This window comes from Eschrichtius robustus, chromosome 17 (genome assembly GCF_028021215.1).
Source record: "Eschrichtius robustus isolate mEscRob2 chromosome 17, mEscRob2.pri, whole genome shotgun sequence".
NCBI classification, from domain to species: Eukaryota; Metazoa; Chordata; class Mammalia; order Artiodactyla; family Eschrichtiidae; genus Eschrichtius; species Eschrichtius robustus.
This window is the reverse complement of record NC_090840.1, coordinates 49,168,108-49,183,061: the sequence shown is the minus strand read 5'-3', so window position 1 is coordinate 49,183,061 and position 14,954 is coordinate 49,168,108. Positions and strand designations below refer to the sequence as shown.

Here is a 14,954-nt window from a genome sequence, read left to right as displayed (position 1 = left end):
CCACCTGCTAATGCAGGGGACATGGGTTCGAGCCCTGGTCCAGGAAGATCCCACATGCCACGGAGCAACAAAGCCTGTGTGCCACAACTACTGAGCCTGTGCTCTAGAGCCCATGAGCCACAACTACTGAGCCCTCGTGCCACAACTACTGTTGTGTGCCACAACTACTGAGCCTGTGCCTAGAGCCCGTGCTCCGCAACAAGAGAAGCCACCACCATGAGAAGCCTGTGCACCGCAACAAAGAGTAGCCCCTGCTCGCCGCAACTAAAGAAAGCCCGTGCACAGCAACGGAGACCCAACACAGCCAAAAATAAGTGAATAAATAAATAAATTATTTTTTAAAAAAGAAATACATTACGAAGAAAGCAGGAATACAGGAGAAAAAAAATCAATAAAGTTGGGTTTTGACTAATATTAATAAAGCCCTAGCAATACTAATGAAAATACAAATTACTAATATAAGCATTGAAAAGAGGATATCATAACAGTTCCTAGATTTTTTTAAGGCAACTTTAAAGTGAAAAACAAACAAAAAAAAACCAACTTTATGGCTTAAATATGACAACTTAGAGCAGAGACAAGCAAACTTTTTCAGTAAGGAGTAGATAGTAAATATTTCAGGCTTTTGCAAGCCATGCAGACTCTGTTCCAGCCAATTAACCCTGTCGTTTTAGCTTGCAAAAGCAGCCACAGACAACATGTAAACGAATGAGAATAGCTGGGCTCCAATAAAATTTTATTTACAAAGTTAGGCCCACACCATTGTTTGCTGATCCCTGATTTTGAGGAAATGGAGAAATTCCTTGAAAAGCATAACTAACCAAAACTAACAAAAGGAGAAACAGAAATCTAAATAGTCCTATATCTGTTAAAGAAATTAAATCAGGAATTAAAAACTTTCTAACTAAGAAAACTCCTAACTAGCATGACTTCATGATTAATTTTTCCTAACATTTAAAAAACTGGTAAGGGGCAGCGGAGGGATAAATTGGGAGACTGGGATTGACATATACACACTACTATATGTAAAACAGATAACTAATAAGGGCCTACTGTGTAGCACAGGGAACTCTACTCAGTACTCTGTAATGACCTATATGGGGGAAGAATCTAAAAAAAGAGTGGATATATGTATATGTATAACTGATTCACTTTGCTGCACAGCATAACTAACACAACACTGTAAATCAACTGGACTCCGATAAAAATTTTTTTTAATTAAATTTAAAAAATTTTAAAACTAATAAAGGAAAAAAGTTGGAGATTTCACATTTCTTGATTTCAAAACTTACTACAAAGTCATGGTAATCAAAACAATGGGATACTGACATAAAGACAGACATACAGGCCAATGGAATCGTATGGAGGGCCCAGAAATAAACCCTCCTATCAATGATCATTTGATTTTCAAGAAAGGTGCCAAGATCACTCAGTAGGGAAAGGACAGTCTTCGACAAATGTTGGGAAAACTGAATAACCATATGCAAAAAAATATGAAGTTTGATCCTTGTACCATATACAAAAATTAACTCAAAAGGGATCAAATATCTAAATGTGAGAGCTAAAACTATAAAACTCTTAGAAGAAAACATAGGGGAAAAGCTTCATGACACTGGATTTGGCAATGATTTCTTGGATATAACACCAAAAGCCCAGGCATCAAAAGAAAAAGTTGTAAGTTGGACTTCATCAAAATTTAAAACTTTGGTTCTTCAAAGGACACTATCAACAGAGTCAAGAGGCAACCCACAATGGGAGATGATACTTGCACATCATATCTGATAAGGGATTGATATCCAGAATATATAAATAATTCCTACAACTCAGTAACAACAAAAAAACTTTCTAAAATGGGCAAAGGACTTGAACAGACATTTCTCCAAAGAAGATACACAAACAGCCAATAGCACAGGGAAAGGCTAAAAATAACAAACTTACCAAGTAACAGCAAAAATGTGAAGTAACTGGAACTCCCACACATTATTGGTGAGAATGTAAATTGGTACAACCACTCCGGAAAACTATCAGTATCCATTAAAGCTAAATATATGCCTGCCTCCTAGGTATGCATCTAAAGGAAATCAACACCTCTGTCCAATACAAGAATGTTCATAAGAGCTTTCTTCATAATTGTCAAAAGTAGAAAAAATCCAAATGTACCTCAAAAGGAAAATAAATATATAAACTGTGAATCTTTATACAATGGAATACCACAAGGCAATACAAAGAATAAACTGTCATTCATTCAAGAACCTGGGTTAATCCTGGCCATAATGTTGAAAAAAAGAATTCAAACACAAGTGATTCTCATTTATTTAAGTTTCAAGAACAGGTTCAAGAAACTTATCTGTGTTGATAGAAGTCAGAATAGCAGTCACTTGTTTCAGGGGTGGGGTACTAATTACAAAAAGGCAAGGAGAGCGTTTTGGGGTGTAGGAAATATTTTATTTCTTTATCTGGATAGTGGTTACACAGGTGTATACATATGCAAAATTTGAGCTGTATACTTAGGATTTGTGCTCATTAAAAAACAATGAAAATATTAAGATAATCAACCTTGGAGAGAGGAAGGGGAAGAAACCAAGAATATTATTTCTCAGTGTTAACTCCAGGTTATTCCAGACTACAGAAAGCAGTGGAATATAACTAAAAGTTACTAATAACATCACCATCAAATTGTCTTCCCTTATCTCCTAAAAAGCAGTCGGTCTCTGACTCCTGAGTTTCCAGAGATAATTTTTGTATTCTCAAGCCTAAAAGAATTGCCTGGCATATGTTAATAATAAGTGTACTAAGTGAATTAATAAATATATTAACTTTGAAGTTACAGTTCATTTACATCAGACCATTCCCATGTTAAAAAAAAAAAAAACTAAAAAAGTGATTAAGAAAGAAGTTTTCAACTATGCTGGCATTCTCAATCTGTCTGTCTACTCAATATTCTGAGGATGTCATGGGTAATGTCATTTTTCCCACTAAGTGAACCTTCCTCAAGATGTAACCTTGCTGTCTTTCGCACCCCTTCGTTCCCCAAAAAAGGAAAAAGGGAATATTTTCCAGCGTCATACAGAATCCTAGCAATGTAAATTAGCATATTCGGTAAAGCTTAAGAACTGAGTAACAGGGTGAACAATTCTGACAAGAACAATGAAATTTTTTTTCTATCTGTTGCGGCAATTTGGGGGATTATGATTCTAATAATCCACCACTAGTAACAAAGCGTAAAAAAAAAAATTCTGTAAAGCAAGGTCTCTAGTTCAAGATAGCCCAAAATACATTAGCAGAAAAACTAAGCTTTTAAAGCATAAAGTCAGAGTGTAGGAAAGCACAGATTACTTCTGAGCAGGCTGAAAATGTTTCCAGTGACAGCTACACCGCTTACCTGCTCCAGCACATCCAATTTTAACTCCAGCTTGCTGAGAACCACGTCTCCACCCCATAGTGAAAGCTGTAGATCTGACGGCTTTAAGTTCTTGATGTAGCGATTCACATAGCTCATTAAAATTGGAGTCACATATGACTCCAGCATTCTTTAAGGTACAGAGGAGTCAAAGTCAGAAGCTGAAAGGGGTAAAGACAGAAACATTAGAGGTAACTGAGTCTGTGGTGCATTTCTTAACGAAAAGGCATTTCTCAGGAAAGGTTGAAGAGGCCGAAAAGCAACAGTCCCCACCAAAGCGGCCGCTCGCCTTCTCCCAGAAGCAGAGAAAACTCAAATGGACTCTCTGCTCCAGCCGCGACTTCCTCACTAGTACAACTCCCCTCAACTCGCCTGGCGAGGAGTGGGAAGAAGAGGTGGTGACCTAAAGAAAGCGGGTCCCCTGGAGTGGGAAAATGAAGAGAGGTAGGCTCGCCTTTGGCCGCCGCACCCCTCCCTTAGCCAGCCCAGCCGCCCCAGGAGGCCCTCGCCCCTCGGAACCCGGCCGGATCTACCACCGTAGAAACAGAGCCAGAAGCAGGCCGTACGCCTCTCGCCGTATTCCACCCTCGGGTGACACTCACGCCGAAGAGTACTGTGGCGTCTCCTCCACCTCCCGGTACCTGGCACCCGCCTCCGGAGGCGGCGCAGCTCCCGTACCGCGCCACTTCCGGGTGTGCCCCGCTCGGTGCTCGAAACAAACTAACCCTCCACCGCCACCACTCGACTCCGCAGCAGGGCCGGAGTTCTCAGGCTGGAGAAGCCGTTTAGTGCGTCTTCTAGAAGGAGACCGCTGGCGCTCGGCCAGCCTGCGTCTCCACTCCGACCCCGCCAGTGGTTCGCACAAAGCTCTAGGAAGTGCGCGGGGGAGGTGGGCGGACCGGTAAAGCGGAGACACCGGAGATCCGGAAGTGGTGCTCTGGGAAGAGAGCAACTGAGGTGGAGATCGAGTCCGAGTGAGGAAGCACGGAAGGTCATAGGTCCCATGAGGAGGAAGAAAGCGGGTCCTAGTGTTTAAAGCCCTGAAAACCAAGTGGTTTTTGTTTTTCTTAGGAAATGGAAGGCCTGGAAAGAACTTGGGTTCAGTGTGCAGAGCAATAGCAATAAGGCTGCAGGTGGGGTGGGGGGTAAATTTAGATCGAGAGCTTCATTTGCGGGAGGAAAGGAGAAATTGAAGGGATCGGGATGTGTGATGTAGGAGAATGCGTTTTGACCAAACGTGTAAACGAGCTCTCGCGTTCTTTTACTTTGGCGAAGGAGTGGTTTAGTATGTTTAAATTTGTGCGGGGAAGGAATAAAGAGAAAATCGTGGAGGTCCATTGGATTGCAGGCCGTTATATGGAACTTCAGAAAAGCGGTAGGAATAGCAGAAGGAAATGAGACTCTTAGAGAAAGTGAAAAGAAATAGCTGATAGGGAATGAATTCAAAGTTTTTTAAGAGTCAGTATTGGTTTTATTAGGCTGAAATGAATGTATAAAATACTACCTTTCCTTCTAGTACTTTGCAAGCTTACGAAGTCAAGAAACTCAAACACCCAACACCGGATAAACACCTATATACTGGGCTTAAAGGGATAGCATAGGACATGCTGCCTAATTTTTGACCAGTATTTACTATTTTTGGTAACCTCTGAAGAAGACACCTACCACTGCATTTTGAAAATAGACTTTCCTTACAAAGTTATTAAAATATCCACCCATGTTGTCGTTGCATTTAATTGAAAACACTTCCTAAGTAAATTCCTAAAACTCTTTATTGGAATTCAATTTAAGATTTCTTTTTTTTTAATTTTTGAATTTTATTTTATTTATTATTTTATACAGCAGGTTCTTATTAGTTATCCATTTTATACATATTAGTGTATATATGTCAATCCCAGTCTCCCAACTCATTGGTGGTAGGATGAAATTAAGGTTTCTTGAAAGAGTTTTAGAAACTGCCATACGAAAGAGGCATAAGTGAGGATGCCAAGGTGTTTAGATCTGTCTTGTTAATGAAAATAAGGAACTACGTTTCAAAAAGAAAGAAGGTGGGGGGGGGGGTTGGAGAAAGAGGAAGGAAGGAGGGAAAAAAAAAAGAAGGAAAGAAAGAGAAGCAGCTAATGGCTAATTCAGAGCAACTGTCTTCTCACAAAAAGCCTTGATGAATAACCCAAGTAATCTGGGTCTTATTAAAGCCTACTAAATCAGCCAACTAAATTATCCAAGTAATTAGTTATCTGCTTCACTTGAAAAGTGAAGAGGTTGAAGCCATAGCTCAGAAGTTTTAATATAAATGGTTCCACTAATTGTTTGAAAGCCCTAGGTGGTCTAGAGCAGGAGCTCCAAGTCCTGTTATTCTGCTAGGGAAGAAAAAGGGCCTAGTCTTATTTGTGTGGTAATTTAATAAATGAGACCAATATATTAAGATAAATTAGCCAGATTTTTTTTTTTTTTGAGATGTGAAGTCTTTAATCAGATGTTCCACGCAGGTCAGAGACCTTTTGGTTGTATTGATAAAATTTCTGCAAATTCTTTTATTTTTTTTTTAACATCTTTATTGGAGTATAATCGCTTTACAATGGTGTGTTAGTTTCTGCTTTATAACAAAGTGAATCAGTTATACGTATACATATGTTCCCATATCTCTTCCCTCTTGCATCTCCCTCCCTCCCGCCCTCCCTATCCCACACCTCTAGGTGGACACAAAGCACAGAGCTGATCTCCCTGTGCTATGCAGCTGCTTCCCACTAGCTATCTATTTTACATTTGGTAGTGTATATATGTCCATGCCACTCTCTCACTTTGTCACATCTTACCCTTCCCCCTCCCCATATCCTCAAGTCCATTCTCTAGTAGGTCTGTGTCTTTATTCCCGTCTTGCTCCTAGGTTCTTCATGACCCTTTTTTTTTTTCCCTTAGATTCCATATATATGTGTTAGCATACTGTATTTGTTTTTCTCTTTCTGACTTACTTCACTCTGTATGACAGACTCTAACTCCATCCACCTCACTACAAATAACTCCATTTCGTTTCTTTTTATGGCTGAGTAATATTCCATTGTGTATATGTGCCACATCTTCTTTATCCATTAGCCAGATTTTTTTTAACAACTTTATTGGACTATAACTGTTTACAATAGTGTGTTAGTTTCTGCTTTATAACAAACTGAAACACCTATACGTATACATATATCCCCATATCCCCTCTCTCTTGCAACTCCCTCCCACCCTCCCTATCCCACCCCTCTAGGTGGTCACAAAGCACTGAGCTGATCTCCCTGTGCTATGCTGCTTCCCACTAGCTATTTTACATTTGGTAGTATATAGAAGTCCATGCCAGTCTCTCACTTCGCCCCAGCTTATCCTTCATCCTCCCCATGTCCTCAAGTCCATTCTCAACGTCTGCATCTTTATTCCTGTCCTGCCCCAGTTTCTTCATAGCCATTTTTTTTTAGATTCCATATATATGTGTTAGCATACGGATTTGTTTTTCTCTTTCTGACTTATTTCACTCTGTATGACAGACTCTAGCCCCACCCACCTCACTACAAATAACTCAATTTCATTGCTTTTTATGGCTGAGTAATATTCCATTGTATATATATATGCCACATCTTCTTTATCCATTCATCTGTCGATGCACACTTAGGTTGCTTCCATGTCCTGGCTATTGTAAATAGAGCTGCAATGAACACTTTGGTACATGAATGTGTTTTTTTTTTAACATCTTTACTGGAGTATAATTGCTTTACAATGGTGTGTTAGTTTCTGCTTTATAACAAACTGTATCACTTATACATATGTTCCCATATCTCTTCCCTCTTGCGTCTCCCTCCCTCCCACCCTCCCTATCCCACCCCTCTAGGTGGTCACAAAGCACCGAGCTGATCTCCCTGTGCTATGCGGCGGCGGCGGCTGCTTCCCTCTAGCTATCTATTTTATGTTTGGTAGTGTATATATGTCCATGCCACTCTCTCACTTTGTCATATATTACCCTTCCCCCTCCCCATATCCTCAAGTCCATTCTCTAGTAGGTCTGTGTCTTTATTCCCGTCTTGCCCCTAGGTTCTTCATGACCTTTTTTTTTTTCTTAGATTCCATATATATGTGTTAGCATATGGTATTTGTTTTTCTCTTTCTGACTTACTTCACTCTGTATGACAGACTCTAGGTCCATCCACCTCACTACAAATAACTCAATATTGTTTCCTTTTATGGCTGAGTAATATTCCATTGTATATATGTGCCACATCTTATTTATCCATTCATCTGTCGATGGACACTTAGGTTGCTTCCATGTCCTGGCTATTGTAAATAGAGCAGCAATGAACATTTTGATACATGACTGTTTTTGAATTATGGTTTTCTCAGGATATATGCCCAGTAGTGGGATTGCTGGGTCGTATGGTAGTTCTATTTTTAGTTTTTTAAGTAACCTCCATACTGTTCTCCATAGTGGCCATATCAATTTACATTCCCACCAACAGTGCAAGAGGGTGCCCTTTTCTCCACACCCCCTCCAGCATTTATTCTTTGTAGATTTTTTGATGATGGTCATTCTAACCGGTATGAGAAGATATATCATTGTAGTTTTGATTTGCATTTCTCTAATGATTAATGATGTTGAGCATTCTTTCATGTGTTTGTTGGCAAACTGTATATATTCGTTGGAGAAATGTCTTTTTAGGTCTTCTGCTCATTTTTGTATTGGGTTGTTTCTTCTTTTGATACTGAGCTGCATGAGCTGCTTGTAAATTTTGGCGATTAATCCTTTGTCAGTTGCTTCATTTTCAAATCTTTTCTCCCATTCTGAGGGTTGTCTTTTCATCTTGTTTATGGTTTCCTTTGCTGTGCAAAAGCTTTTAAGTTTCATTGGGTCCCATTTGTTTATTTTTGTTTTTATTTCCATTTCTTTAGGAGGTGGGTCAAAAAGGATCTTGCTATGATTTATGTCATAGAGTGTTCTGCCTATGTTTTCCTCTAAGAGTTTTATAGTGGCCGGCCTTACGTTTAGGTCTTTAATCCATTTTGAGTTTATTTTTATGTATGGTGTTAGGGAGTGTTCTAATTACATACGTTTACATGTATCTGTCCAGTTTTCCAACCACCACTTATTGAAGAGGCTGTCTTTTCTCCACTGTATATTCTTGCCTCCTTTATCAAAGATAAGGTGACCATATGTGCGTGGGTTTATCTCTGGGCTTTCTATCCTGTTCCATTGATCTATATTTCTGTTTTTCTGCCAGTACCATACTGTCTTGACTACTGTAGCTTTGTAGTATAGTCTGAAGTCAGGGAGCCTGATTCCTCCAGCTCCGTTTTTCTTTCTCAAGATTGCTTTGGCTATTTGGGGTCGTTTGTGTTTCCATACAAATTGTGAAATTTTTTGTTCTACTTCTGTGAAAAATGCCAGTGGTAGTTTGATAGGGATTGCATTGAATCTGTAGATTGCTTTAGATAGTAGAGACATTTTCACAATGTTGATTCTTCCAATCCAAGAACACGGTATATCTCTTCATCTATTTGTATCATCTTTAATTTCTTTAATCAGTGTCTTATAATTTTCTGCATACAGGTCTTTTGTCTCCTTAGGTAGGTTTATTCCTAGCTATTTTATTCTTTTTCTTGCAATGGTAAATGGGAGTGTTTTTTTAATTTCACTTTCAGATTTTTCATCATTAGTGTATAGGAATGCTAGAGATTTCTGTGCATTAATTTTGTATCCTGCTACTTTACCAAATTCATTGATTAGCTCTAATAGTTTTCTGGTAGCATCTTTAGGATTCTCTATGTATAGTATCATGTCATCTGCAAACAGTGACAGCTTTACTTCTTCTTTTCTGATTTGGATTCCTTTTATTTCTTTTTCTTCTCTGAGTGCTGTGGCTAAAACTTCCAAAACTATGTTGAATAATGGTGAGAGTGGGCAACCTTGTCTTGTTCCTGATCTTATTGGAAATGGTTTCAGTTTTTCACCACTGAGGACGATGTTGGCTGTGGGTTTGTCATATATGGCCTTTATTATGTTCAGGAAAGTTCCCTCTGTGCCTACTTTCTGGAGGGTTTTTATCATAAATTGGTGTTGAATTTTGCCGAAAGCTTTCTCTGCATCTATTGAGATGATCATATGGTTTTTCTCCTTTAATTTGTTAATATGGTGTATCACATTGATTGATTTGCGTACATTGAAGAATCCTTGAATTACTGGGATAAACCCCACTTGATCATGGTGTATGATCCTTTTAATGTGCTGTTGGATTCTGTTTGCTAGTATTTTGTTGAGGATTTTTGCATCTATGTTCATCAGTGATATTGGCCTGTAGTTTTCTTTCTTTGTGACATCTTTGTCTGGTTTAGGTATCAGGGTGATGGTGGCCTCGTAGAATGAGTTGGGGAGTGTTCCTCCCTCTGCAATATTTTGGAAGAGTTTGAGAAGGATAGGTGTTAGCTCTTCTCTAAATGTTTGATAGAATTCGCCTGTGAAGCCATCTGGTCTTGGGCTTTTGTTTGTTGGAAGATTTTTAATCACACTTTCAATTTCAGTGCTTGTGACTGGTCTGTTCATATTTTCTATTTCTTCCTGGTTCAGTCTGAGAAGGTTGTGCATTTCTAAGAATTTGTCCATTTCTTCCAGGTTGTCCATTTTATTGGCATAGGGTTGCTTGTAGCAATCTCTCATGATCCTTTGTATTTCTGCAGTGTCAGTTGTTACTTCTCCTTTTTCATTTCTAATTCTATTGATTTGAGTCTTCTCTCTTTTTTGCTTGATGAGTCTGGCTAATGGTTTATAAATTTTGTTTATCGTCTCAAAGAACCAGCTTTTAGTTTTATTGATCTTTGCTATTGTTTCCTTCATTTCTTTTTCATTTATTTCTGATCTGATCTTTATGATTTCTTTCCTTCTGCTGACTTTGTGGGTTTTTTGTTCTTCTTTCTCTAATTGCTTTAGGTGTAAGGTTAGATTTTTTTATTTGAGATGTTCCTTGTTTCTTAAGGTAGGATTGTATTGCTATAAATGTCCCTCTTAGAACTGCTTTTGCTGCATCCCACAGGTTTTGGGGCGTTGTGTTTTCATTGTCATTTGTTTCTAGGTATTTTTTGATTTCCTCTTTGATTTCTTCTGTGATCTCTTGGTGGTTAAGTAGTGTATTGTTTAGCCTCCATGTGTTTGTATTTTTTACAGATTTTTTTCCTGTAATTGATATCTAGTCTCATAGCGTTGTGGTTGGAAAAGATACTTGATACGATTTCAATTTTCTTAAATTTACCGAGGCTTGATTTGTGACCCATGGTATGGTCTATCCTGGAGAATGTTCCATGAGCACTTGAGAAGAATGTGTATTCTGTTGTTTTTTGATGGAATGCCCTATAAATATCAATTAAGTCCATCTTGTTTAATGTATCATTAAAAGCTTGTGTTTCCTTATTTATTTTCATTTTGGATGATCTGTCCACTGGTGAAAGTGGGGTGTTAAAGTCCCCTACTATGACTGTGTTACTGTCGATTTCCCCTTTTATGGCTGTTAGCATTTGCCTTATGTATTGAGGTGCTCCTATGTTGGGTGCTTAAATATTTACAATTGTTATATCTTCTTCTTGGATCAATCCCTTCATCATTATGTAGTTTTCTTCTTTGTCTCTTGTAATAGTCTTTATTTTAAAGTCTATTTTGTCTGATATGAGAATTGCTACTCCAGCTTTTTTTTTTTTTAAAGGAATGAAGTTTTTTTTTTTTAATAAATTTATTTATTTTTGACTGCATTGGGTCTTCTTTGCTGCGCGTGGGCTTTCTCAAGTTGCAGCAAGTGGGGGGCTACTCTTCGTTGCGGTGGGTGGGCTTCCCATTGCGTTGGCTTCTCTTGCTGCAGAGCACGGGCTCTAGGCTCACGGGCTTCAGTAGTTGTGGCGTGTGGGCTCAATAGTTGTGCCTTGCGAGCTTAGTGGCTCTGCAGCATGTGGGATCTTCCTGGACCAGGGCTCGAACCCATGTCCCCTGCATTGGCAGGCGGATTCTTAACCACTGTGCCACCACGGAAGTCCCTCCAGCTTTCTTTTGATTTCCATTTGCATGGAATATCTTTTTCCATCCCCTCACTTTCAGTCTGTATGTGTCTCTAGGTCTGAAGTGGGTCTCTTGTAGACAGCATATATATGGGTCTAGTTTTTGGATCCATTCAGCCAGTCTATGTCTTTTGGTTGGAGCATTTAATCCATTTACATTTAAGGTAATTATTGATATGTATGTTCCTATTACCATTTTCTTAATTGTTTTGTGTTTGTTAAAGTAGGTCTTTTCCTTCTCTTGTTTTTCCTGCCTAGAGAAGTTCCTTTAACATTTGTCGTAAAGCTGGTGTGGTGGTGCTGAATTCTCTTAGCTTTTGCTTGTCTGTAAAGGTTTTAATTTCTCCATCAAATCTGAATGAGATCCTTCTGGTTAGAGTAATCTTGGTTGTAGGTTTTTCTTCTTCATCACTTTAAGTATGTCCTGCCACTCCCTCCTGGCTTGCAGAGTTTCTGCTGAAAGACCAGCTTTTAACCTTATGGGGATTCCCTTGTGTGTTATATGTTGTTTCTCCCTTGCTGCTTTTAATGCTTCTCCTTTGTATTTAATTTTTGATAGTTTGATTAATATGTGTCTTGGCATGTTTCTCCTTGGATTTATCCTGTTTGGGACTCTCTGTGTTTCCTGGACTTGATTAACTATTTCCTTTCCCATATTAGGGAAGTTTTCAACTATAATCTCTTCAAGTATTTTCTCAGTCCCTTTCTTTTTCTCTTCTTCTTCTGGGACCCCTATAATTTGAATGTTGGTGCATTTAATATTGTCCCAGAGGTCTCTGAGACTGTCCTCAATTCTTTTCATTCTTTTTTCTTTATTCTGCTCTGCAGTACTTATTTCCAATATTTTATCTTCCTGGTCACTTATCCGTTCTTCTGCCTCAGTTATTCTGCTATTGATCCCTGCTAGACAATTTTTAATTTCATTTATTGTGTTGTTCATCACTGTTTGTTTGCTCTTTAGTTCTTCTAGGTCCTTGTTAAACGTTTCTTGTATTTTCTCCATTCTATTTCCAAGATTTTGGATCATCTTTACTATCATTACTCTGAATTCTTTTTCAGGTAGACTGCCTATTTCCTGTTCATTTGTTTGGTCTGGTGGGTTTTTACCTTGCTCCTTCATCTGCTGTGTGTTTCTCTGTCTTCTCATTTTGCTTGACTTACTGTGTTTTGTGTCTCCTTTTCACAGGCTGCAGGTTTGTAGTTCCCGTTGTTTTTGGTGTCTGCCCCTAGTGGTAAGGTTGGTTCAGTGGGTTGTGTAGGCTTCCTGGTGGAGGGGACTGGTGCCTGTGTTCTAGTGGATGAGGCTGGATCTTGTCTTTCTGGGGGGCAGGACCGCGTCCGGTGGTGTGTTTTGGGGTGTCTGTGACCTTATTATGATTTTAGGCAGCCTCTCTGCTAATGGGTGGGGTTGTGTTCCTGTCTTGCTAGTTGTTTGGCATGGGGTGTCCAGCACTGTAGTTTGCTGGTCGTTGAGTGGAGCTGTGTCTTAGCGTTGAGATGGAGATCTCTGGGAGAGCTTTCGCCACTTGATATTTCATGGAGCTGGGAGGTCTCTGGTGGACCAATGTCCTGAACTCGGCTCTCCCACCTCAGAGGCACAGGCCTGACACCCGGCCAGAGCACCAAGACCCTGTCAGCCACACAGCCAGGTACGTGGGGAGTTTCTTGCCTTTTGGGAAGTCTGAGGTCTTCTGCCAGCATCCAATAGGTGTTCTGTTGTAGTTGTTCCACATGTAGATGTATTTCTGATGTGTTTGTAGGGAGGAAGGTGATCTCCATGTCTTACTGTTCCACCATCTTGAGTGTCTCCTAGCCAGATATTTAAAATAGATTTTTTACTATGATGTATAAACAAAATAATAACTAACCATGGAATACTAAACATTTTTTGTGCTATTATGGCATTTTTTCTCTTGGAGCCAAGAAAAAAATTCCCAAATTCCTGCCTTGGAAAAATTATCTGGGCACTGACATTTTTTCTTTGGTTTTAAGAATCAAAAAGTAGTGGTTTTCAGCCTGTGTTCTGTTGTGCTCTGTTCCATAAGTAGTCAAGATACGTTTCATTCCTTTTCACTCATATGTTTCCTTCATTGCTCATGCTTTTTTTTAATGTCAAATAAGTAGCCCTTCCCAAATCTCCTACTATTATATTTTTTTATTGAGATATTCCCCCCACAAAAAGAATATTTTTTAAGTCTCAGTAAGCCTTTAAACCATGTTGGTTATATAGGCAATAGTTCTCCAGAGTCAGGTGAAGTTTTTTGCTTTTCTTAATTAATAAACCTTATTTTTTTTAGAGCAGTTGTAGGTTCACGGAAAAATTGAACTGAAAGTACAGAGAGTTCCCATATAATCTCTGTCCCCACACACATAAAACCTTCTCCACTATTGATATTCCCCACCACAGTGACATTTATTAAAATTGATGAACCCACGTTGATGCATCATTATTACCCAAAGTCTATAGTTTACAATAGGGTTCACTCTTGATGTTGTAAATACGTTCTATGGATGTTGTACACTGCTAATGAAAACTCCACAGCAAAGAGGAATTTAGAAATATCCAGCAGAGTTGAACATGCATATACTGTAGCACTTCCACTTGTAAATAATATAGAGAAAGTCTTACATATGGGGACAAGGAGTCTTGTTTAACAGTATTTTGCAGCATTATTTGTAGTAGTAAAATAGTGCAAACAATTGAATATCAACAGGAAAAATGTGGTACATTCATATAATGAAATTTATATTAATGAAAATAAATGAGTTAGACCTATGACTTTCAAATGTTTTACCTACAGTTAGAAATATAGTTTACACAATGACTCAATTTATATGTAAAAAGAGAGAGAAAGAGAGAGAACTTTCACAAAACTATACTTAACTTGAGTGCATGTGGTGCATTCTATTTTCTCTGTTATTCTATTTCTTTTTTTCTAAAGTAGTTCATGACCTACTAAATTGATTGAGCTACTAATGGTTTGCAACTCAGTCTACAAAAAAAACCAGTGAACAAAATTATATATTTAACAACACTACTAAATCTGAAAAATATAACATTGAGAGAAAATAACAATAAGTATAGCATATCATATTTATAATATATATAGACATATATATGGCATTCCAAGAAATATATGGCTCTATATTATGATAGCTACATATTTATAAATAGTATTAAATATTTTCATGACAAAGAAAAACACCAAATTCAGGATAGTAATTACCTGTAAAGAAGAAGAGATGGAAGAATAAAACAAGGGAAGGGAATACAGGGTACTTCAACTGTATCTATAATGTTTTTTAAAATAATGCAAAATATTAATATTTGAGAGTTAGGTGGTAAGTACATAGGTGTTTTTGTGTGTCTATATATGTACAAAATACTTGATAACAAAAGATTAATCAATTAGACCAACATTTCTCAAGTTTATATCGCATCTTCAAAAAACCATAAATCCCACCTTTTCTAAGGAATTATATATTTTCAGGC

The 14,954-nt window shown here is 38.3% G+C and overlaps 1 protein-coding gene across 7 annotated transcripts in view; it reads right to left on the bottom strand.

Moving 5' to 3' along the window:
- Positions 1-4,300, bottom strand: part of VPS13B (vacuolar protein sorting 13 homolog B) — a 765,002-nt gene extending 760,702 nt beyond the window's left edge. For 2 of the 7 annotated variants that reach the window (XM_068526230.1, XM_068526225.1), the window contains exons 1-2: positions 4,003-4,286; positions 3,383-3,561 (exon numbers count right to left, since the gene is read on the bottom strand). In XM_068526230.1, the coding sequence (XP_068382331.1) occupies positions 3,383-3,529 (147 nt within the window). In that variant the 5' untranslated portion in view covers positions 3,530-3,561; positions 4,003-4,286. The other 5 variants (XM_068526231.1, XM_068526229.1, XM_068526226.1 and 2 more) reach the window with 5 other exon arrangements.
- Between the last annotated feature and the right edge of the window lie 10,654 nt (positions 4,301-14,954).